This window comes from Oncorhynchus clarkii, chromosome 13 (genome assembly GCF_045791955.1).
Source record: "Oncorhynchus clarkii lewisi isolate Uvic-CL-2024 chromosome 13, UVic_Ocla_1.0, whole genome shotgun sequence".
NCBI classification, from domain to species: Eukaryota; Metazoa; Chordata; class Actinopteri; order Salmoniformes; family Salmonidae; genus Oncorhynchus; species Oncorhynchus clarkii.
Window position 1 is genome coordinate 52668930 of NC_092159.1, and position 24721 is coordinate 52693650.

At 43.6% G+C, this 24721-nt stretch overlaps 1 protein-coding gene across 1 annotated transcript; it reads left to right on the forward strand.

The window, feature by feature from the left end:
- The first annotated feature begins 111 nt into the window (after positions 1-111).
- LOC139365068 (phosphatidic acid phosphatase type 2D) lies at positions 112-24656 on the forward strand. The gene is made up of 6 exons (XM_071102431.1): positions 112-949; positions 18634-18791; positions 19604-19890; positions 20341-20398; positions 21975-22151; positions 22854-24656. The coding sequence occupies exons 1-6, from the start codon at positions 745-747 to the stop codon at positions 22953-22955; spliced, it is 987 nt and encodes a 328-aa protein (XP_070958532.1). The 5' UTR covers positions 112-744; the 3' UTR covers positions 22956-24656.
- The last annotated feature ends 65 nt before the right edge of the window (positions 24657-24721 follow it).

Sequence of the window (24721 nt, forward strand, 5' to 3'; positions counted from 1 at the left end):
GCAAAAATGGTCAATGCAGATAGTCCGGGTAGCTATTTGGTTAACTACTGTATTTAACTAACAAGTGGGGGTGGGTTGTCAGAGGGTGCGACTGGAGCAAAGGAGATATAAACATTTTGCAAAACAAACTCCTGGGGGTCTGCCTAGTTTTGGGGAGGGACAAAATGCGAGGGAACAGGAGGACTCAACAGAAAATAGTCCACATGGAGAGGGCATTTGGAATAGTTGAATGAATGGCATATGGGCAAGTTTGAAAGTTGACAGGCGAATTGAGCAATGTGTGTTCTGCAAGTTATTATTTTAAAATATTGATTTAGTTGGTTTTAGGGTAACGTATGATGTAACGTGGCTAGTCAGCTACAGTAGTTGAAGACTTTGAACAGAACACGATACAGTGGGACAGTGAGCGCTTTAGCTCGCAACACATCAGTGAACTGCCAGCTTTGCTTAGACTAGCAAGAACACTTCTCTTTCAGTTTATCTTTACTCTTCTTTACGCTGTCGTCGAATTTGTCTTACATTTCACAGATAAGCTTGTTGCTAACGGTTTGATACCTGTCAAGTTTAACTTGTGGTTGTTGGACATGGTTTTCAATAACAGCTAGCTAGCTAAAGTTAGTCAGCCATCATTAATTTGTATTTTTCAACGTTGGACGGACTGAATGTTCACCTTTGGGATACTTAACGTTACTGTCAGTAAACAGCAACAAGACAACATCAACGTTGTATTTTAAACGAGACAATATGCAAAAGTTCAACTCGACACACACTAGTACTCTTCCTCGGGACGCTGAGCTTCAGCAGCGTTTAGCCGACAACGGGGGAGCCGGGGAGGCGATGAAGGAAAACGGCGCTGGGAAGAATCACATCCTTGCAGAACCTGCAGACAGTTCACTCTGTACCAAGAGAAAGATGCTGGTCGGCTTGGATGTTTTCTGTCTGTTTGTAGGTAAGAATTATGGTGAACCCCCTTTGCATATTGTTTCACCCTTTTACCCATTTTATTTGACTGAATCTCAACGTAGCAACATGACATGCTTGTCTGCTTTGCATTAATTTAATTCTTAGCCTGTCTCAGTATTTCCATCTTATTTCCGAGGAAATATGCAGAGGTCAATATCATTAACATGAATATAATTAATAGTATGCATGCCACAGATTGGGCATTTATTGCACATAAATCTAGGACGGCTCACTCTCACATGTTGTCCAAGTGATGATAGACGAACATTTAATTAAACGCATTAACGTTACATTTATTAGCACAATTAGTTAAGGAGAAGAACCAACGGCAAAGTGCAACAGGTCTAGCAGTTCAACAGGTCACAATACAAGAATAAGTCCTTTCAAAAGCCAATTCAGCACTTAACCAAAAGGGCAAAAAGGAGTCTGTCTGTACTCTAAGCTAAGCACTGAAGAAAAGCTGGCAGGAGAGTTGTCCCGGGAATTCTTGAGTTCCCATGACAACCATCCATGGGGTTCCCAAGAAAATAACATTAGAATAAAACACGTTGCAACCCCTTCCCTGCTTGTGTTCTAATGCCAAAATTACATTTGTTCATTGTTTGCCTTGCTTCACTACAGCATTATCCCTCGCCAAGTATCTAAACTCGACTACGTTGAGCACATTCTAGAGCTTTTGAATTGAACCTCCAACTCATTCTAGTCGCTATGCCTCGATACTTACCTTGTAGGCCCACCTATGTTTGTCCTTTGTTGCGTGCATTTCTTTGCTGAAATCTATAATTTTTTAAAATAAAACGTGAATCAAATACAACCTACCGATGTTTTCCTTGTTGAGATTCAATTGGCATTCGCGGCTGAGTTGCCATCTTATAGCACCACCAATGAGGAAACAGTCAGTGGTTGTATTAGAATAACGTTTAATTAGATTTTTTTTTTTTTAGATTTCAGCAAACAAAGAAAGGCACGCAACAACAGAGGACAAACATAGGTACATGATAATGGTTTAAGAATTACATTATTTTTTAAAAAAGTATCCTCATATCGCGAGTCAGAGGTTCATTTAAGGAACTCTAGTCTGCACTCAACTCCATGGACGAGTTGAGGTACTTGGCAACAATATCTCTAATGTGTGCAACAAAGTTATTCTGCCAAATTAGGAGGCTATTATATAATTCAATAAAGCATTGGATAATGGGCCCGGATACAGTGTGAATGCTGATAGGGTTAGCAGTGTTAAGCCATAATGTGGAACATGAGGCAATCTGACAATCACTCACAAACACAGAGGGACTATTGGGTTGCTACTCTGTGGTAGTTATCATTGGTTACTCCTCAACTAACATGAGTGAAACACAATTGTGTGCCTAACTACACCCCTGAAATGAAATGGGGGGGGGGGGTTGATCAGCCTCTCTGGTGCTGGCACTAAGTGAAAGCAGGGAAGAGTGGTTTGTTTTGAATTTGTTAACATGACACAAACAGGACTATAAGGAGGAACCCGTCCAGGCAGACAGACAGGTCTGCCAGAGCACCGTTGGCGGTTACGAGCTGCCTGTTGCCTCCCAGACAGACACACTGACAGACAGGTTCACTCTCACCGTACAGCCTGTTATTCCTCCTTGCCTGCAGGTATGCTATTGCCTCCTCCTCTGCTAGGTAGCATGCTTGACACTCATCAAGTGTTTAGGAAGTGTCTGGTAAGTGCCAGACGGAGACTGACTGGCCCAGTTTCAGAAGATGGGAAGGAAATATACTTTTTCAGTTTTTCGTAGCTCAGCCTAATGAGAACATGTGGGCTGGTGTTGACTTTCCTTATCCCTGACTGCTGGTTGCATTGCAACACTAGGATTGACTCAATCACCGGGTTGCATGCTTGAAAGAACATGAGTGAGAGGAAGTGAGAGATTTAGAAAGTGTCTTTTTAAAGTCTCTCAAGACAAAGGGCAGCATGGCATGCTTGTCATCATCTTCCACAATTCACCACAATCACCTCTGGTATCATCTTCCCCCATTCACCACCATCACCTCTGGCATCATCCTCTTCCTCCATTCACCACCATCACCTCTGGCATCGTCCTCTTCTGGCATCAGCCTTGTTAATTTAGTAGGAAGTAGGCAGTAGGAAGCTCTCATCCATTTATATGCAGATGATACAGTCTTATACTCAGGTGGGCACTCCCCGGATTTTGTGTTAAATGCTCTACAACAAAGCTTTCTTAGTGTCCCAACAAGCTTTCTCTACCCTTAACCTTGTTCTGAACACCTTGTTCTGAACACAGACATAATTTATAGATCAGCAGGTAAGGGTGCTCTCGAGCGGCTAGATGTTCTAGCCCACTGGTTGATGCTTATTTAGAAAACCCTCTTAGGCCTCACTCCCCCCTATATGAGATATCTACTGCACCCCTCATCCTCCACATACAACACCTGTTCTGCCAGTCACATTCTGTTATAGGTCCCCAAAGCACAAACATCAATGGGTCGCTCCTCTTTTCAGTTTGCTGCAGCTAGCGACTGGAACGAGCTGCAACAAACACTCAAACTGGACAGTAATATCTCCGTCTCTTCATTCAAAGACTCAATCATGGACACTCTTACTGACAGTTGTGGCTGCTTTGTGTGATGTTGTCTCTAGTATTGTTGTCTCTACCTTCTTGCCCTTTATGCTGTTGTCTGCCCAATAATGTTTGTACCATGTTTTGTGCTGCTACCATGTTGTGTTGCTACCATGCTGTTGTCATGTGTTGCTGCCTAGCTATGTTGTTGTCTTATGTCTGTCTTTATGTAGTGTTGTGTTGTCTCTCTTGTCGTAATGTTTGTCCTATATTCATATGTTATTTATGATTTATTTATTTATTTAAAAAATCCCAGCCCCCGTCCCTGCAGGGGGTATTTTGCCTTTTGGTAGGCCGTCATTGTAAATAAGAATTTGTTCTTAAATGACTTGCCTAGTTAAATAAAGGTGAAATAAAATACATTAAAATATAAATGTACTTTTGGTTCTTTCTTGATAGATATGATTGTCGTCACTATCATCAGCTATATTGTGAATTAACGGTATGCCTTGTCTCCAGTTGTCTCTGTCTCCTCTCCAACAGTATGTCGTGTCTCTAGTTGTCTCTGTCTCCTCTCCAACAGTATGTCGTGTCTCTAGTTGTCTCTGTCTCCTCTCCAACAGTATGTCGTGTCTCTAGTTGTCTCTGTCTCCTCTCCAACAATATGTCGTGTCTCTAGTTGTCTCTGTCTCCTCTCCAACAGTATGTCGTGTCTCTAGTTGTCTCTGTCTCCTCTCCAACAGTATGTTGTGTCTCCAGTTGTCTCTGTCTCCTCGACAAACAGTATGTCGTGTCTCTAGTTGTCTCTGTCTCCTCTCCAACAGTATGTTGTGTCTCTAGTTGTCTCTGTCTCCTCTCCAACAGTATGTCGTGTCTCTAGTTGTCTCTGTCTCCTCTCCAACAGTATGTCGTGTCTCTAGTTGTCTCTGTCTCCTCTCCAACAGTATGTCGTGTCTCGGAGTTTCAACCTAATTTCCCTAAATGTCAACAGCAGATTCCTCAGGCTGTTGACCCTCGTTATCTGCCCCGTCAAGGGACTCATTTATTACTGTCACTCTGGAATTCCCCCAAGGCATCGCATTCTAATGGCCTTATAAGTTAGGAGGGAATCCACTTTGCTCAGTGTGGTCCCTTCTGTCTCAGACAGTACTTTACTGCAGTGAAGTAAACATGTTAACACTATGGTATGGCATTATGAATGACTGTTATTAACACGGTGGTATGGCATTATGAATGACTGTTATTAACACGGTGGTATGGCATTATGAATGACTGTTATTAACACGGTGGTATGGCATTATGAATGACTGTTATTAACACGGTGGTATGGCATTAGGTATGACCTGTTATTAACACGGTGGTATGGCATTATGAATGACTGTTATTAACACGGTGGTATGGCATTATGAATGACTGTTATTAACACGGTGGTATGGCATTATGAATGACTGTTATTAACACGGTGGTATGGCATTATGAATGACTGTTATTAACACGGTGGTATGGCATTATGAATGACTGTTATTAACACAGTGGTATGGCATTATGAATGACTGTTATTAACACGGTGGTATGGCATTATGAATGACTGTTATTAACACGGTGGTATGGCATTATGAATGACTGTTATTAACACGGTGGTATGGCATTCTGAATGACTGTCATTAACACGGTGGTATGGCATTATGAATGACTGTTAATCAGAGTCTAAAACCAGGATCAATTCATAATGAAGGCTTTCACTTTGGCTTTGACTTAAATACGTACAGTGCCTTGCGAAAGTATTCGGCCCCCTTGAACTTTGCGACCTTTTGCCACATTTCAGGCTTCAAACATAAAGATATAAAACTGTATTTTTTTTTGAAGAATCAACAACAAGTGGGACACAATCATGAAGTGGAACGACATTTATTGGATATTTCAAACTTTTTTAACAAATCAAAAACTGAAAAATTGGGCGTGCAAAATTATTCAGCCCCTTTACTTTCAGTGCAGCAAACTCTCTCCAGAAGTCCAGTGAGGATCTCTGAATGATCCAATGTTGACCTAAATGACTAATGATGATAAATACAATCCACCTGTGTGTAATCAAGTCTCCGTATAAATGCACCTGCACTGTGATAGTCTCAGAGGTCCGTCAAAAGCGCAGAGAGCATCATGAAGAACAAGGAACACACCAGGCAGGTCCGAGATACTGTTGTGAAGAAGTTTAAAGCCGGATTTGGATACAAAAAGATTTCCCAAGCTTTAAACATCCCAAGGAGCACTGTGCAAGCGATAATATTGAAATGGAAGGAGTATCAGACCACTGCAAATCTACCAAGACCTGGCCGTCCCTCTAAACTTTCAGCTCATACAAGGAGAAGACTGATCAGAGATGCAGCCAAGAGGCCCATGATCACTCTGGATGAACTGCAGAGATCTACAGCTGAGGTGGGAGACTCTGTCCATAGGACAACAATCAGTCGTATATTGCACAACTCTGGCCTTTATGGAAGAGTGGCAAGAAGAAAGTCATTTCTTAAAGATATCCATAAAAAGTGTCGTTTAAAGTTTGCCACAAGCCACCTGGGAGACACACCAAACATGTGGAAGAAGGTGCTCTGGTCAGATGAAACCAAAATTGAACTTTTTGGCAACAATGCAAAACGTTATGTTTGGCGTAAAAGCAACACAGCTGAAGACACCATCCCCACTGTCAAACATGGTGGTGGCAGCATCATGTTTTGGGCCTGCTTTTCTTCAGCAGGGACAGGGAAGATGGTTAAAATTGATGGGAAGATGGATGGAGCCAAATACAGGACCATTCTGGAAGAAAACCTGATGGAGTCTGCAAAAGACCTGAGACTGGGACGGAGATTTGTCTTCCAACAAGACAATGATCCAAAACACAAAGCAAAATCTACAATGGAATGGTTCAAAAATAAACATATCCAGGTGTTAGAATGGCCAAGTCAAAGTCCAGACCTGAATCCAATCGAGAATCTGTGGAAAGAACTGAAAACTGCTGTTCACAAATGCTCTCCATCCAACCTCACTGAGCTCGAGCTGTTTTGCAAGGAGGAATGGGAAAAAATTTCAGTCTCTCGATGTGCAAAACTGATAGAGACATACCCCAAGTGACTTACAGCTGTAATCGCAGCAAAAGGTGGCGCTACAAAGTATTAACTTAAGGGGGCTGAATAATTTTGCACGCCCAATTTTTCAGTTTTTGATTTGTTAAAAAAGTTTGAAATATCCAATAAATGTCGTTCCACTTCATGATTGTGTCCCACTTGTTGTTGATTCTTCACAAAAAAATACAGTTTTATATCTTTATGTTTGAAGCCTGAAATGTGGCAAAAGGTCGCAAAGTTCAAGGGGGCCGAATACTTTCGCAAGGCACTGTATGTGTGTGACCGTGTGTGTGTGTGTGTGTGTGTGTGTGACCAGGTAATACTGTCCCCTAGATCAAAAATATGTCTAAGTGGGATGATTGATGTTTCACAGTGAGAGCATTTTTCTACTGTGTCAGTATGTCTCTCAAGCATACGGATGTCTCAATCTGTGTGTGAGCATTTCTCCTGCACGCATTATTGAGCTTTCAAATAAGGAGCTCAGGTCTGAACAGTCCATGTTCTGTGGCCATGCTATGCTAGAGACACGGCATCCAGCAGCATAGGCAGGGTCAGAGGTGAGGGGTCATTCATTGACGTACCTGTGGGCAGGCTGAGACAAGTCTGGTCCACTTCTTTCCTGCTTTTCTTCCTGCCTCCTGTATGGCTGCCTGTCTCTCTCCGGCACAGGTGGTCCTCACTCTGTCATCACAGTTATTTGAGACCTTAAAAGTAATTGGAAGGGGATCTGAAGCCTTAAGTGGTTTGTGAAAACCATCAATAACAGTGACCACGCAGTCATTCATATTTGCTCAGGATAAAGATTCATAGATGAAATTAGAACCAAATCAATAGCAAAATTAGAGAATAGATTTGAACTGCCTCAACTAGGCTGGGTCAAATGTTTTTGAACAGCACTTAAAACTTCTTACGGATCATTGGGAGGCTAGCGTCTCACCTCGACAACATCCGGTGTAATTGCAGTGCGCGTAATTCAAATTACAAAAATCGTCATATTAAGGGTCCCAAATACATAACAAATGGTCCTTTTGATCAATAAAGTCCTTCTTTATATCCCCAAAAAGTCAGTTTCATTGGCGCGCTTGACTCAGTAATCCATCGGTTTCCCTCGTTCAAAATGTATACAAATGAATCCCGTAAATTACCAATTAACATCTTCCAAACATATCAAACAACGTTCCTAATCAATCCTCAGGTTTCCTAATATGTAAATAAACAATCAAATTTAAGACGGAGAATACCGGAGGCCATTATCGGAGATAAATAACGAAGTATGCGCATGTGCAACAAGCGCTACAGCCAAAATGGGAGCCACTTACTAAAACTACAAATTCTAGCTTATTTTTCAAAAACCAAGCCTGAAACTCTTTCTAAAGACTGTTGACATCTAGTGGAAGCCCTAGGAACTGCAATCTGGGAGGTATTCATTTTATATTCCCATTGACAGCCATAGTAATCAGGGGTGAGCTGAGAAAAATACAATTCTGGATGGATTGTCCTCGGGTTTTCACCTGCCATATCAGTTCTGTTATACTCACAGACATTATTTTAACAGTTTTGGAAACTTTCGAGTGTTTTCTATCCAATACTACCAATTATATGCATATCCTAGCTTCTGGGCCTGAGTAACAGGCAGTTTACTTTGGGCACCTCATTCATCCAAACTTCCGAATACTGCCCCCTAGCCCGAATAAGTTTTTAAGCTCTCCCTGAGAGACAGTGACCGGTAAACACCACAGAGACGATTACTGGTTGTGTGTTGGACTGAGTGTGTGTGTGTCTGTGTGTAGGAGGGTAAGAAGACGTGAGGTAGCTCGCAAGAGAGGATGGCCTGTGTCTCCGAGAGTGATCAGAGAAAAGGTCATTGTTATCTGGGATCCTTGGGACGTCCATACCCCCATTGAAGTTTACATTTAAAAGGGTTAGGGTTAGGTAAGGGTTATGGTTAGGGTTAGATAAGGATAGGGTTTAGGGTAGAGATAGCATTAACCTCAGAGCGAGTTCAAAGGTCCACTTCTTTCCTGCTTTTCTCCACTCGCTTTCCTGCTCTTTCTTCTTCTTGCTTCAACCATTTTGGGATGGAAGTTGTCCAGAAGAGGGGATGACGCGTGGTGAAGTGTGCGTGTGTATGTGTTTTCTTGGGCATACAATATGTTTGTGTAAGTGGGCTTGTGTTTCTGTTCAGCTGGCAGGGAAAGCTGTCGAGTGAGACAGTGAGAGGGCCAGCATGCTGCAGCATGCCACTGCGTCAGGAATATTTTAAGCAGTCCTCTCGCTCTGGGCCTGTGTGTGTAACCGTGCGTGTGAGTTTGTCTCTGTGTTTTTAGTGCTCTTGCATGGTCATGTTGAACAGTATGCACTTGTGTGCATGTGCCTCTGTTTACAAATTCACTGATGCATTTTCACTCAATGTTTTTAGCCCTAATGGAATACATGATGAAGTCATTACATGGGAACATGGCAGTATTCTGACGTTGACAGATGCAGCTTCCAATAAAAGAAACCCAATCAAACGATTAGCTGAAGGAAAAAGTGATGCTGCTCTTTCCCCAGTTGCTATAGGACATTTCCATGTAAAAGGAGCCATGAGCACCAACATGTTAAGTTCATAGGAGCATGTCAAATCAAAACTAAGAGTCTATTTTTGAGAAATTAAGGAATATATACATTTTCCAATTATTTTCCATCCTAAAAATGAGGAATAAGCAAAGACTTTGATTTGTGGTCAAACAGATGGGAAAAGGGTCTTAGACAACATCTAGCAGGAAAAGTCTGACAATGTATTAGAAATACATCAATATTGTAATATTGTAAGTTGTATTGTAAGTAAAGACCCCTGCCAACTAATATCAGCACTTATATTTGGTTTTGGAGAAATTATTTGCCTCCAGTAAGTTTCAGAAACATTGCCTTGTGCCTTGTAATTCCGTTATAAAAAACACACATTATCTTTCAGATATTTTCACATTTCTCTCCCTCATGAGGACTGAGGATAATGAAAGTTCACAGAAGTAATAGTTAAAGGTAGACCTACCAGTTAGTTATAGTGTTTTTACTGATATCAAGTTTATTAATTATTAAGTGATTAAAACTCATTATTCTGTTACCAAATTGGTAATTGAATTACTGGAAAATCGGTAATGCAATTACTGCAATTGAATTGACTACAATGGGAAATCATAGTAGTCACAAACCACAGATGGGTCACCTGCTACTGTCCTCCCTTCAACTGACATACTGTTATGTTCAGTTCATGACTGTTTTTTTCCCTCTTTCTGTCGTCTGGGGCCACATAAGTGTTTTTTCGGTCCAAATAGTGTAAATAAAAAATCATTATTATCTGGTTGGAAAAACGCTTTCAGTGTAAACTTAAATGACTAAAGCCACATATAAAGTAAGTAGAAAAGACAATGGATATACGTATTTTAAAATACCGTAAAATGTATTAGAGGAGGCTTCTATTTGAGTCAGGTGTCTGTATCTGTAATTGCACACAGCTTTTGCTAATTTGCATAGTTCATTGTTTACTAAATAGTTTATTTACTTCCAGAATCGTAATAATTTTCTTAATTTCCTTCACTGTCACATTTCTTTATTCATAGAATGCCCCTCTCTCTCTCTCTCTCTCTCTCTCTCTCTCTCTCTCTGTCTCTCTCTCTCTCTGTCTGTCTCTCTCTCTCTCTCTCTCTCTCTCTCTCTCTCTCAAAAAAAACCTTTTCCTTGACAATTATTATTCTCTTTTGACTGCATTTCCGCCAGTTTATTTTGAATTTTTATAAATATAAAAAAATAAATTGGGGGGGTGGGGTTCTGTACTGTCAAAGTTGTTGACTGTTTTTTGTGCTTGCCAGTTAGCTAGCAGTTCTCAGCTGTTAGCAGCAAATGGCTAGAAGATTCTTAATGGCGATTTTAAAAAAGATAGTTGCCCTCATTTTTTTGAGTCGTTAACTGAATTATTTAATGTAACAAATCAAACATTAAACTGCTTAAAATATTTAGGTAATTCATGGTAACCTCCGTAAACACTTCATTTACACCCACCGTTTTTTGAGACTGGAATTTATTTGCTGAAATGTGTGCCGCTGCCCGGCTATTAAAAGGGACGGGTGGCTATTTGAGACTGCTTTTAATTGAAGTTTTACGGTACTGTAATCTTTGAGAACTAACAATCACCAAAATGAAAGGTAGATAGTCATGGAGAATAGAAAATTCCCAAAACATTAATGTATCAGTATTGATTTTGCTATTATGTTTAAGCAAAAAAACACGGAATTAGCTATACCTTTAAAACTACAAACAATTATCTACACTGCCTAGATAGGAGCCTCTAAATAAAATTCTGAAATTCAGCCTCATCGATGGGTTGGTTACGCCCATTGGCCTGAAACAGCCCCCGGCTGGGTGAGGCAGGGTGGGGAGTGGGAGCAGTGGCTATCTCCTCTGTAGGTAAAGATCCACTGTAGGGGTCAGAGGTCACACCCAAATTGCTACAAATTGAAGTGAGTTTTTCCATATAATCGGTGTTAAGAATGAAGGGTAAAGCCTTGTGTGTCGGTTTGCAGTCTCTGGTTCCCCCTCAACCCTCCATTCCCTGTCTGTCAAAACAAATGAGTCCTCTTTCTACCCCCTGCTCCTCCATGTTGGCTTTCAGACAGCCCCCCTCCTGGTGCCTTCCCAGCATGGCCCCCTATCTACCCCATCATCCTATCCTCCTGACACATCTTACCTGCCGGATCCTCCTTTATCCACCTCAGCCCCAACCCTCTTCTGTCTGGCTGTCTGAAGCTCTTCCAACCACAGGCAAACCACTAAACCAAACAGTCTGACAGCACAGTCCTCACTGCACATATCATATACCACAGACAAGCAGACAGAGCACTCCCCCCACCCTTACTGTCACACTGCAGACAGACAGCCGCCTCTCCAGCCACCCAGCCTGAACCACACACAACCTTACCTTCACGCCACGCCACAGACCACCAAACCCCTTTACATACATACCACTGAGACCGCCAGGCAGGCAGGCAGGCCCCTTTATGTTCCCCTACTCTCTGTCAGCCATCCCTCGCCACACACCCTTAGCTCCAGAGCACGGCTGCAGTGCTGCAGGAACAAGTCAGTGGAGTGGGGTTAGAACAGAGAGGCTAGGGGGAAGCGTGTCTGGACCTGACGACAGCTACAGTAACAGTTACACAGCCTGGAAACTAGAGACAGCACTACTGATAGTGGGTGGGAGGGAGGGGGGTTCAGAGGCTTGGAAATTTGAAGTAGGCTTTCATCTCTTCCTCCTGATTTGTTTTTTGAGTTAACTCTGTTGTTTCGTGGGAACTATGGACAGATAGACCGTGTATCGAGTGATTATGTTAGTGATTATGTGTGCAGTAAATAACATTCTGGTTGTGTGTGTATGTGCGTCCAGCTGCAGCAGATGCTGCTGATATCAGATAGCCTGTGAGATGCCGTTGGGCTGTTTTTGTTTCCCAGGCTTTGTCCCTTGATGATCAGTCTTTTTGTGTAGGCATCATGGCAGACAAAACAGTGAACAGTGCACCCAGTTAGAACAATCCAGACAATTTAGGAGAGGGGACAGCAACGCCCCCCCCCATCCTGTACCACCTGAATTAGCCCAACAAGTAAAAGCTGGGAGAAAGGACACCGTAGTGCTCATCCGCACACATATTCGAGCAGGGCGGACACACACACACACACACACACACACACACACACACACACACACACACACACACACACACACACACACACACACACACACACACACACACAGTCACTCTAATCAGGAGGATGGGGGTTTACTAGTCATAATCACAGCCCAGGTGCCAATGACTTAATCTCCTGTCTGAGGCTTACCAGGCTCACCCCTGTATAGTGGGTGTGTGTCCGTGTGTGTGTTGCACACCCAACTACTATTTTATACAAAGACTCTTTGTCCTTAAATGTCAGGTGAAACACAAAAGACGACTGGTCCTACTCTGTGACTCTCACTGACTCAACACAGATAGACATACACACTATGTTGTGGCCAGGACACATTGTCTAAGAACAGTCTTCAGGGAATAGAAGTCCAGCTCTGTATAGTAGACACATCTATCAGTTACAATGGTATTATTAGGGATTACAGCAGGGTTTACTAAAGTTAGAGTAACAGCACCTCTATGTAATGATTCACTACACCAGTTTTAATGCTATTATTAGGGATTTACAGCAGGGTTTACTAAAGTTAGAGTAACAGCACCTCTATGTAATGATTCACTACACCAGTTACAATGCTATTATTAGGGATTTACAGCAGGGTTTACTAAAGTTAGAGTAACAGCACCTCTATGTAATGATTCACTACACCAGTTACAATGCTATTATTAGGGATTTACAGCAGGGTTTACTAAAGTTAGAGTAACAGCACCTCTATGTAATGATTCACTACACCAGTTACAATGGTATTATTAGGGATTACAGCAGGGTTTACTAAAGTTAGAGTAACAGCACCTCTATGTAATGATTCACTACACCAGTTACAATGGTATTATTAGGGATTACAGCAGGGTTTACTAAAGTTAGAGTAACAGCACCTCTCTATGTAATGATTCACTACACCAGTTACAATGGTATTATTAGGGATTACAGCAGGGTTTACTAAAGTTAGAGTAACAGCACCTCTCTATGTAATGATTCACTACACCAGTTACAATGGTATTATTAGGGATTACAGCAGGGTTTACTAAAGTTAGAGTAACAGCACCTCTCTATGTAATGATTCACTACACCAGTTACAATGGTATTATTAGGGATTACAGCAGGGTTTACTAAAGTTAGAGTAACAGCACCTCTCTATGTAATGATTCACTACACCAGTTACAATGGTATTATTAGGGATTACAGCAGGGTTTACTAAAGTTAGAGTAACAGCACCTCTCTATGTAATGATTCACTACACCAGTTACAATGGTATTATTAGGGATTACAGCAGGGTTTACTAAAGTTAGAGTAACAGCACCTCTCTATGTGATGATTCACTACATCAGTAGCAGTAGATTGACTTCTGGATAAACAAGCAGCTTAGACCTGAGGTTGAGGACCAGAGGCCCTGGCACTGGCCCTAGAGGCCTGCCTGGCTGAAGAGAGACGGAACACCCCTGGAGGGTAGTATAGGGGAGCGTTCTCCTCTCTTCCCCAGTGACTGTCCCCTCCCCTGCCCAGGACAGTGTGTGTTCACCCCTCAAGAGATCCAGTGGTCACTGGTCACTCAGCACCCATGGTATACTATATAGTGACTGTCACCTAAAATGTTGGTTGATACCCTGTTGAGTAGTAGGCTATGTTACAGTCTAGTATTGATATTCATGTGTTAATAATATACTAGTACTGGTTGGTGAAGCTGTTAGTTTGGTTCTGTCTGTGTGTTTGTTCAGTGCCTGTCTATGGGTTGTTTGGTTTGCTGTGGTTTCTTTGGCTCCAGGGTGGTTTATTTGGTTAGCTATGGTTGGTTGAGGTTTTTGGGGGTAGTTTGGGTTTTTATGTGGCTTGTTTGGTTGCGTGTTAGTCCATGTGGTGTTTTGTGGGTTGTTTGTGTGTGCAAGTGGGGTTTGTGTGTGTGTGTTCTGGGGGTATTCTGCTGGACGAGGCGAGGTCCTGTTTACAGAGCAGGTCCCAACAGAGCCCAGTTCTCTGACCCTCACATTCCAGAACCACCGCTAATCGTCTCCGTCTGTGAAACACTTCACCACATCTCTCAATTCTCAATCTCTCTCTCCCTCTCTAGAGCCCCCAACCCCTTATCCATCCCCCTCTCTCTCCCTTTCTCTGTTTGTCAATTTTCCGTACCCCCTCTAACCATGTTTTCCAGTCTTTTGAGTTTGACACTGTTTTATTGACTGGTACACATTATGAGCAATATGCCCTCAAAGCATCTGTATAAATAACACACATAATAACTAACACATAACATCTGCCCCCTCCTCCACCCTCCTGCTCTCTGCTCTCTCTCTCTCTCTCTCTGTCTTTATTCTCTTTCTCCATGGCTGTTCTGTTTTTCTCTGTGTTGTTGTTCTCTTCTCACAGTGATTCATTCTGGGCTGTGGTCATAGAAGTGTAAATTAGAACCAGAAGAGTTTCTGAAGAGTGAGGCACATATCCCCTCTCCTCCCATTCCCTCACCCTCTCTCTCTTCCTGTTTCTCCTCCCTTTCTGTCTCTCCCTTTGACTATTTGAAAGCATTCCAACTCCGTCCAACAGCACATTTGGCCCGTGTGTGTGTGGGTCTATGTTAGTGTTTCTCTCTCTCCCTCCCTCCCTCTCTCTCTGCTCCACTCTGCTCTGCTGCTGTGTCCTCTGAGGCTGCTCTTGGCCAGGTGCAGCGGTTTGCTCACAGCTGCCTGACAGATGAGGTGAGGGGCTCTGGAGTGTCTTTTGCATCTTCTTGTGAAAGCGTTTAGAGCCGGTGTAAACCCCAGTGTAAAGACTGGAACTTTACTGGGACTGGCTGAGACCTCTCAGACCTCTGAGGTTGTATAGGCTAGGTGCAGGCTCGATTGACAGTGTGTGTTCTGCTGCAGAACATATCACATATGTGTTCTGTGTGTTCTCCATGGTTTCACAGGGGTGTGTGTTTGGGAAGTTTGTATAAGATGTGTTTTGTGGATTGAGGTTGGTATGTGGCAAACTGGCGTCCTCTTTTTTTGTGTGGACTGTGTTGTTTGAGAGTAGCATTTTGAGGAGCTCTGTAAGCAAGCGTTGGTGGGTCCCGGCCATGTGAGCCCAGGCTGTCAAATCAAGTCAAATGTTATTGGTCATACACGTGTTTAGCAGATGTTATTGCGAGTGTAGCGAAATGCTTGTGTTTCTATCTCCGACAGTGCGGTAATATCTAACAAGTAGTATCTAACCATTTCAATACACACACATCTATGTAAAGGAATGGAATTAAGAATATATAAATATATGGATGAGCAATGTCAGAGCGGCATATACTAAGATACAGTACAATAGAATGCAGTATATATCAATGAGATGAGTAATGGAACATATATAAACATTATTAAAGTGACTAGTGTTCCATTTATCAAAGTGGCCGATGATTTCAAGTCTATGTATATAGGCAGCAGCTCTAATGTGCTGCTTATGGACTTTAACACACAAATGTGGAAATGACAACACACACATATTTACAGAGCGGTCAATACATCATTGACAGGGTCGTGGTCATAGTTTGCCTACTGAGTGGTTGATGGCTCCCATTACTGTGAGAAACACACTAGAGGATCCAGCACTAACGCCTCAACCAGCCAGCCCCACAATAACATTGATTATGACCGTAACTCTGGCCCAGATACAGAGAGATAGAGAGAGAGAATTGTGGTAAAGAAGTAGCCTATTGTGGTGGATGGCCCAAGCGGAGACACCACCATGTCATGTGTTTTCAGAGTAAAGCTATAAAACCTATACAGGGTTTCAGCCCCTGACCTTGTCAGTGTGTGCTTGAGTCAAGAGAACCACATCTCTCTTCAGGGCCGTTCCATATGATTTCAATCCCTTTTTTGAACCTGAATGCCAAAACATTCAGGAGATGGAGGTTCTTAAAGTTTACCCATTTTTCATACCCCACACTACCATGAGACATTCATGGTAAAAATCCCTTTAAATACCTAAGTAAGGCCTCCTGATGCATATACAACATCTTTACCTTCATCTCTGTCTTTGTACTGAGTCATGGTACTGGGTCCTTACCAACTCCAGACAGCCACTCTCTCTCACTTCTCTGGGAGAGATCTGGCTTTTCTACGGTGGTCTGGAGTTAGGCCCTTGCGTAATGTCAGAGGCTCTGTAGAGGGCTGCAGCTTGGAGTCGCACGCCATGGTGTGTTTATGTGTGTGCCGCGTGTGTGTGTGTGTGCGTGTGTGTGTGGTCTAAATGCGTCTGAAATGAGGAGCATGTGATTCTGGCAGGAGAAGTAGATCAGGCAAAGATCAGGGTCAGGTGAGATGTTTGCACTATCTCTCTCTTCTCTCGCTCTCTCCCCTCCGTCTAGCTCTTCTCTCGCTCTCCCCTCGTCTATCTCTTCTCTCTCTGCTGTCGTCAGAGCCTCTGCTATCTGCCTGCAACGTGTTTCCCCCTCCCTCCCTCTCCCTCCCTCCCTCCCTCCCTCCCTCCCTCCCTCCCTCCCTCCCTCCCTCCCTCCCTCCCTCCCTCCCTCCCTCCCTCCCCTCCCTCCCTCCCTCCCTCCCTCCCCTCCCTCCCTCCCTCCCTCTGTCTTTCTGGCCCTCCCGTGCCTTCTCTTAACCAGAGGATATGTCTGTTTGGTCTTTATCTCTGACAAACTTCCAGTATTAGCAAAGGTCTTCTGACAAACTTCCATACTTCCAGTATTAGCAAAGGTCTTCTGACAAACTTCCATACTTCCAGTATTAACAAAGGTCACAAGCAGACATTTGCTGTATACTACAGTAACTGTACCCTGCTTATAAGCCAATGACGCTACACTACTTCCTCATTTTCATTCCTAAATTGTATTGGTCCTTAGGTACATTGATGTGTGTAGGTTCTTAACTGTATGTCTTGGGGTGAAAGGGTGGCTGTATGGATCTGTTTTGGTAGTATTTATGATTGACTGACTGGTACTGTGAGTGAGATATATCTGTAGAGTATTCATGGTTATATAGTGCAGGTAGACTGAAACCTGTTGAACTCTGGTAGACTCACAGAAAGTCACACTGAAGGTCAGTGTGCCATGTCCTTCTCCCGTCTGCTACTGTTGATCTACAGTCTCTAATGGCCTGTGTTGTCCTCTCCTCCTGTCACGTAGTCTCTCTGAGATGTCCTGGCAGCAGCAGTGTTTGCCTGGGCCCGCTCCAGTTCCAGGCTCTATGATGAGGGAGAGGTTAATCATTAGTCCCATGCTCTCCCTGCTCCATGGTGGAGAGGGCTATGGGGGCATGGGATAGGGGACTACATGATGGGCTAGAGGGGCTGTGGGGAGCAGAGAGAGGAACTAGAAGGGTAGTTTGGAAGTTCAGAGTGAGTGTAGTGGTGTTGATTTAATTTCAGATATAGCCTTGGATTTGATTTCATCCTCCCTGCTGTGTGACTGGTGCCAGTATCATAACGAGGTTGCACAATCTTTACCCAATGAACTTTCACCAGCAGCAGGGCAGGTTGCAGCGAGGTTTGTTTGCTTAAGAAAGACAGACCTTGACCACCCTTTACGCCTTCCTTACACACAAACTTTTAATTGGTTAGCCAACCAGGAAATAAAAATAAGAAGGTAATGTGTTACTACATTTATTTAATAAATATTCTGCCAATACAGTGGTAGTTAATGTTTAATGTTGTACGCTCCTTGTGCGTCTCTGTGCCACACTACACTATTTCTATTCCCTTATTATTGGACACAAAAGACTACTCTATTCCCTTTCTATTGGATGTCTCTGCCGTCACGTTATAGTCTATACTGTAGCCTGGCTATTAGTTTACTGTAAAACCCTTTGGCTTTCACCACTTTGTCATTTTCTGTGTAATAGACTCTCTCTGTCTCCTCTCCTCCTGAATAATCCTTCATTCTGCACTGTCATCTCTGTCTCTCTCTCGTCTCCCCCTCCTCCAGCCTCTCTGGTGGAGCTCCAGTATGTAAGGAATGCCAGATACTTTGGGAGATCTTGAATCCAGTCAGTGGATGACTGACAGGCCTAAGACCCGCCCCCTCCTCAGATTGCACCCAGGCCTATATCCTGTCTCCTAAATCCTTCTCATATATAACAGGATCAAGGATCAATGACACCTCTTTGTCTTGGCTCGCTGTGCGATGCGTCACTCTTACTCTTTTCTCACACACACACACACACACACACACACACACACACACACACACACACACACACACACACACACACACACACACACACACTCCTCATATTTTCTTCCTATTCTGTCTCTTCATCTCCCTCATAACTGTGTCTAAACCCCCCTCTCTCTCTCTGTCTCTCCAGCCTCCATCCCGTTCTTTGCGTGTGAGTTGAAGGCGGTGACTCCGTACCGGAGGGGTTTCTTCTGTGGGGACCAGAGCATCACCTACCCCTACCTGGAGAGAGAGGCCATCCCTGACGCACTGCTCATCGCTGGGGGCATCGTCATCACTGGCCTCACGGTGAGACACACAACACAACACACCACTTACACACTGTAGGATCTTACTGAGTATATACACATGACATACTATCTTACACACTGTAGGATCCTACTGAGTATATACACATGACATACTATCTTACACACTGTAGGATCTTACTGAGTATATACACATGACATACTATCACCACTTACACACTAGGATCTTACTGAGTATATACACATGACATACTATCTTACACACTGTAGGATCTTACTGAGTATATACACATGACATACTATCTTACACACTGTAGGATCTTACTGAGTATATACACATGACATACTATCTTACACACTGTAGGATCTTACTGAGTATATACACATGACATACTATCTTACACACTGTAGGATCTTACTGAGTATATACACATGACATACTATCTTACACACTGTAGGATCTTACTGAGTATATACACATGACATACTATCTTACACACTGTAGGATCTTACTGAGTATATACACATGACATACTATCTTACACACTGTAGGATCTTACTGAGTATATACACATGACATACTATCTTACACACTGTAGGATCTTACTGAGTATATACACATGACATACTATCTTACACACTCACTGTAAGCAGACAAGAGGTTCACCTGGAAGTAGATGTATTTATGAGCCATTCAATATTTAGCCTTTATTTAGTCAGGTCATTGAAAAAACCTTCTCTTTTACAATACGCTGTGAAAGTGTAGCGTCGTTTTTCTACCGGTATCTAGCTCAGCTTTTTTATGAAGAGGACTGATTCTAACTCTTGTTCCTCCTCTTCTTCCCTGGCCAGATTGCGCTGGGCGAGTGTTACCGGGTTCGATTCCGTGAGGTGCAATCGCGGGCCTTCGTGCGCAACCTCTACGTGTCCTGCCTCTATAAGGAGCTGGGAAGCTTCCTGTTCGGCTGCTGCGTGGGCCAATCATTGACCAACATGGCCAAGCTGAGTGTGGGGCGCCTGCGACCTAACTTCCTGTCGGTGTGCAACGTGACATACGCCTCGCTCAACTGCGTCCCCGGCTCCTACATGGCCCAGGTCACCTGCAGGCAGCCCAAACACAAGATGGTGGAGGAGGCCAGGTCAGTACCGAGAGAGACGCCTTCCCTATTCACACTATAGGGCCAGGCCTGGCCAAACTGAGCTGGCCTGGTTACACACACACCATAGTTGCTGGAACCGTGCAGGAAAGGACAAGGTGAAAATAAATATCAGAACTAGCACAGTGCAGTTGTGGTTGGTCCTGTAATGTGAATCAAGCTTCAGTGTATCAGAGTTGGGCTCAATTCTAGCTCAATTCCTGTCAGTTGGATTGGATATGAGATTTTTCGATTGTTATGCAATCCTGAAAAGTCATGCACTGACTGGAATTGAGATGGAATAGACCCAAACGCCGCTAGTCTAGTCAAAGTGAAAGTCTGTCTTTGTGAGAAACTATTGGTATGTTTATTACCATAGATTGAGATGGAGCAATATTGCCACTAGATAACTGGGTTAATGAATGACATCCCTGTTATCCCTTTATCTTTCAGGAAGTCCTTTTTCTCTGGCCATTCCTCTTTTGCCATGTACACCATGCTCTACCTGGCGGTAAGTGTCACTGGCAATTGGAGAGACACACACACACACACACACACACACACACACACACACACACACACACTTGCACGTGCCTGTGTCGACAAAGAACAGCACACCTGCCAAGTAACGTTTATACACTTGAAGTCACCTGCTTTAGCTGGGATTACTACAGATTAGTTGAAGGAAGGAAATAATGATCTTTGATAGTTTTAACTTTCACTGTAATTATGAAAGAAGATATTGGACACTTTGTCCCTGTAGAGATGGAGTGCACACTCACTCACACACATACTCACAAACACTCAGACATTCAAACACACTCACATACACACACTGTACATGCAAACTCTGAGAAAGGCAACTTTTCAAAAGCCGTCCTGCCTGAAATGAAAATGGAGAGGGAGGAAGTTTTCCACAGGGAACATGAATAGAGAGAGAGATGTAGAGCAGACAGAGCACTCCTTGTTTGGGGGGGGGGGGGGGGGGGGGGGGGCTGCTGAGAGATCCACAGGCTTCTTTCAACAAGAGAACCCCACTCCCCTCCTCTCTCTCTACTGGACCATTGGTGAGGAACACATTGTGGGGTGAGAAATGACAGAGGAAGACAAAAGCCCATCATGGCTCAAGCATTTGTTCCCATAATGTATTCATTCACATTCTAAATGGAATTCCTCCACTTCATTAAGTCTCCAATGGCCCGGAATATGACTGGAATAATCGCAAAACTATTTACGGGAAATATATATGAAACTCATTCAATTTCTATCTGATAAAAGGAGAGGATTCACCATTCAAAAACATTGTTAATAGATTTCTCAGGTCCTCCCCTCCCCTCCTCACCCCCACTTAGGGACAGAGAGAAAGAGGGAGAGAAAGAGAGTGAGGCATTGAGAGCAGTTGAGTGTCCTGAGAAAAACAGGGGGCCTCATTCTTCATTCTGTCTCCTCTTCTCCCTCTCTTCTCCCTCTCTTCTCCCTCTATCTTCCCTCCATCCCGTCTGTGGCTTCCTGGCGTATAGCTAGTACTACTACTGCAGACTGACTGTGTCCTTTAGAATCCATGGGACCTGCAGCGACATGCAACCAGGGCCCTGGGCCAGCTGCTGGTTGGAGGGCAAGAAGACTGACACCTGCTTCCAGCTCCCCCCCGGAGGAATACGTTCCACATGTTCCAGTGACAGGCCCAGGCCTGGCAGCAGTCACCTCAGAAACAGCACCATGCATCTCTACAGTTAACCCCTGACCCCTCAGTCAGTCTCTGTCTGGTCCCTGACTGACAGACACTCCTCCTCTATTGTAGTAATGATGGGGCTTGGAGGGCAAGATGAGATGGAGGAGAGGTTTATTAGGGTGCTGAGCCCAGTGTGGATGGACTAATGCCAGGTCCTCTTCCTCACCCTCTAGACGTGTGTGTGTTAACTGTGTTTAATGTACCATGTGACCAGATCACTGTGGAAAGAACCAACTATGCTGCAGTTTATGCACACACACAGACGCATGCAAAAATGCATGAGAGGGCCTGCACACACACACACACTTCTCATATTTGAAGGCTCTGATCATGTGACGCTGCTCTCCTTCTCCAGTTCTACCTGCAGGCGCGGTTGTCATGGCGAGGGGCTCGTCTGCTGCGCCCGCTGCTGCAGTTCCTGCTGGTGATGATAGCCGTGTACACCGGGCTGAGCCGCATCTCTGACTACCGCCACCACCCCACCGACGTGATCACCGGCTTCATCCAGGGAGGCCTCACCGCCTACTGGGTGGTAAGTGTCTGTCTCTCCCCTCCCTCTGGCTCTATGGAGCTGTGGGATTGGGAACAAATGTGTTGATGTATGATCTCCTATGTCAGTCAGGCTTACAGGATGAAATAATGTCAACCATGCCTGCCTAAACAATAACAGGGCATCATGTCCTATCCATCTGCCTGTACAATCTGTATTTATCTATCTGCCTATACAATCTGTATTTATCCATCTGCCTATACAATCTGTATTTGTCTCATTCAGTCCCTATATGGTGGGATCTCATCTGGGTCAGGCTGAGCAGTATAACCAGTCTCTCTGGCGGTTGGGATATCTGTCTTATGTTTGACGGATTCTCTTGGTTGCCTTTGTGTGTTTGACGGACAGTGTTCCATCTCTATGTATCTGTGTTTGACGGACAGTGTTCCATCTCTATGTATCTGTGTTTGACGGACAGTGTTCCATCTCTATGTATCTGTGTTTGACGGACAGTGTTCCATCTCTATGTATCTGTGTTTGACGAACAGTGTTCCATCTCTATGTATCTGTGTTTGACGGACAGTGTTCCATCTCTATGTATCTGTGTTTGACGGACATGTTCCATCTCTATGTATCTGTGTTTGACGGACAGTGTTCCATCTTTATGTATCTGTGTTTGACGGACAGTGTTCCATCTCTATGTATCTGTGTTTGACAGACAATGTTTTATCTGTGTCTCTCCAGGCCTTCTATATTTCCTCCATGTTTAAGAACAACCGTCCAGACCTGTCTCCCACCAGCATGTCTCTGGAGAGCCCCCTGTCTAGCCAACAGACCGTCTGCTAGCACCACCTGCCCCAACACACCCCTCCTCACCTACCTGGACGGATGGGAGAAAAGACAGGAAGAGAGAGAGAGGGAGAGACAGTCAGATAGCAGAGGTGAGCAGCACAGGGAGGGAGACAAGATGTGTGAAAAGGAAGGGGGATGAGATAAGAGGTAGAGCAGGTAAAGAGTGTTCTAGCAAGTACACACATGTTCTGATGAATACGTCAAGACACGCACGCACACGTAGTGTCACCTCTCTCTCTCACTAACACACACACACACACACCAAATCACTGTAGAGTACAACCCGTCCACATGGAGATATGCATAGTAATTTTACAGATATTTTGTATATGAAAAACGACAAATGTTTCTATTTTTCAAATGAGAGTCGTAGATGAAGCTGCTAATAATAATGATTTTTTTCCTGTTCTAAGTAGAAAATGTTTTATATGTGATGGTGGTTAGTGGGCAGTGCATTAGGTTAGCTCTCACAAACACACGGTCAGTCAGTGTCTCTAAATCATCTTCATTGGTCGTCACTTCGTTGGTCATCCTCTGACCAGCCTAGATGATGACATCATCAGCTGGACTCCACTTCTTCAGCTTGACGTCCCCTGACTCTAATTCTGTGGATGTCTCATTGACGTCCCCTGACTCTAATTCTGTGGATGTCTCATTGACGTCCCCTGACCCCTGACTCTAATTCTGTGGATGTCTCATTGACGCCCCCTGACTCCTGACTCGAATTCTATGGATGTCTCATTGTGTGAAACGAGACAGTCAGAACTGAACTGTTATTTCAGACCTCTACATGGAACAACAGCGCTGCATGGAGTGACAAACCCTGGCAACCAATAAGGAAGGAGCACTGGCCTCGTGTGCCCTCTTTACCAGTACCCTCTCCATCCTTCACCCTCTAACTACACAGCAACTAATAGAGGATGTTATGGACAAAGACAAAAGAGAACACATTGTATTAAACCAAGTATCTTAACTTCAGTTACCCAGGAGTGATAGGGTGGAAATCTGCTTTGCCCAGGTTACGTCCCCTCCCCTTCACTCCCACGCTTTTCCATGTCTGTACTCTGTACTAACCACTTATTACTGTGTCTCAGAGGCGGAGCTATGACTGAACCCTGTAACCTTTGACCTATTACCCTGACCTCTGAGCTGCACCTTGAGTTATGCCACTCTCACAGGGGAGCCAAAATGGCTGCCTCGTGTTGCCTATGGCAGAGGTCCCCTGTATATTCCTATTAATAGCACTTGAACTACATAATGGAACCTACTCTGATAGTATAATTGATATTATATATATTTTATCTCAAGTTTGAATAATCAGTGTTTTATTTCTCTTAATATGTCACTCTCATACGGTATATGTTTTAGTTTTTTTCCAAATGATAATTATTCAAATTGAATGTAAATAGATATGTCTTTTTTATAAACCACACAGAATTTCAAAAGTATTATTAGTGCCATTTTTGGACCGTTTTTTTCACGTTTATGTGTTATGTGTCTGTGTTGTTGATCAGGTACGCAGAGTTGTTGTTATTGTCATAGCGACTAGACTGAGCCAGAGCTATTATCAGAAAGCTATTTCTTGTTTCCAGTTTTGTGTTTTTTGTTTTCTCTGTGAATGCCAGAATGGCTGAACATAACCACTGTACTCAAAAAACCAAACCAATAAAATGAATGTTGAATCTTTTGACCTCCTATTGTCCACTGATATTCCTTAATGTCTCACACACTTTTTTTTCTTTCTGCACAGAAACAATGTT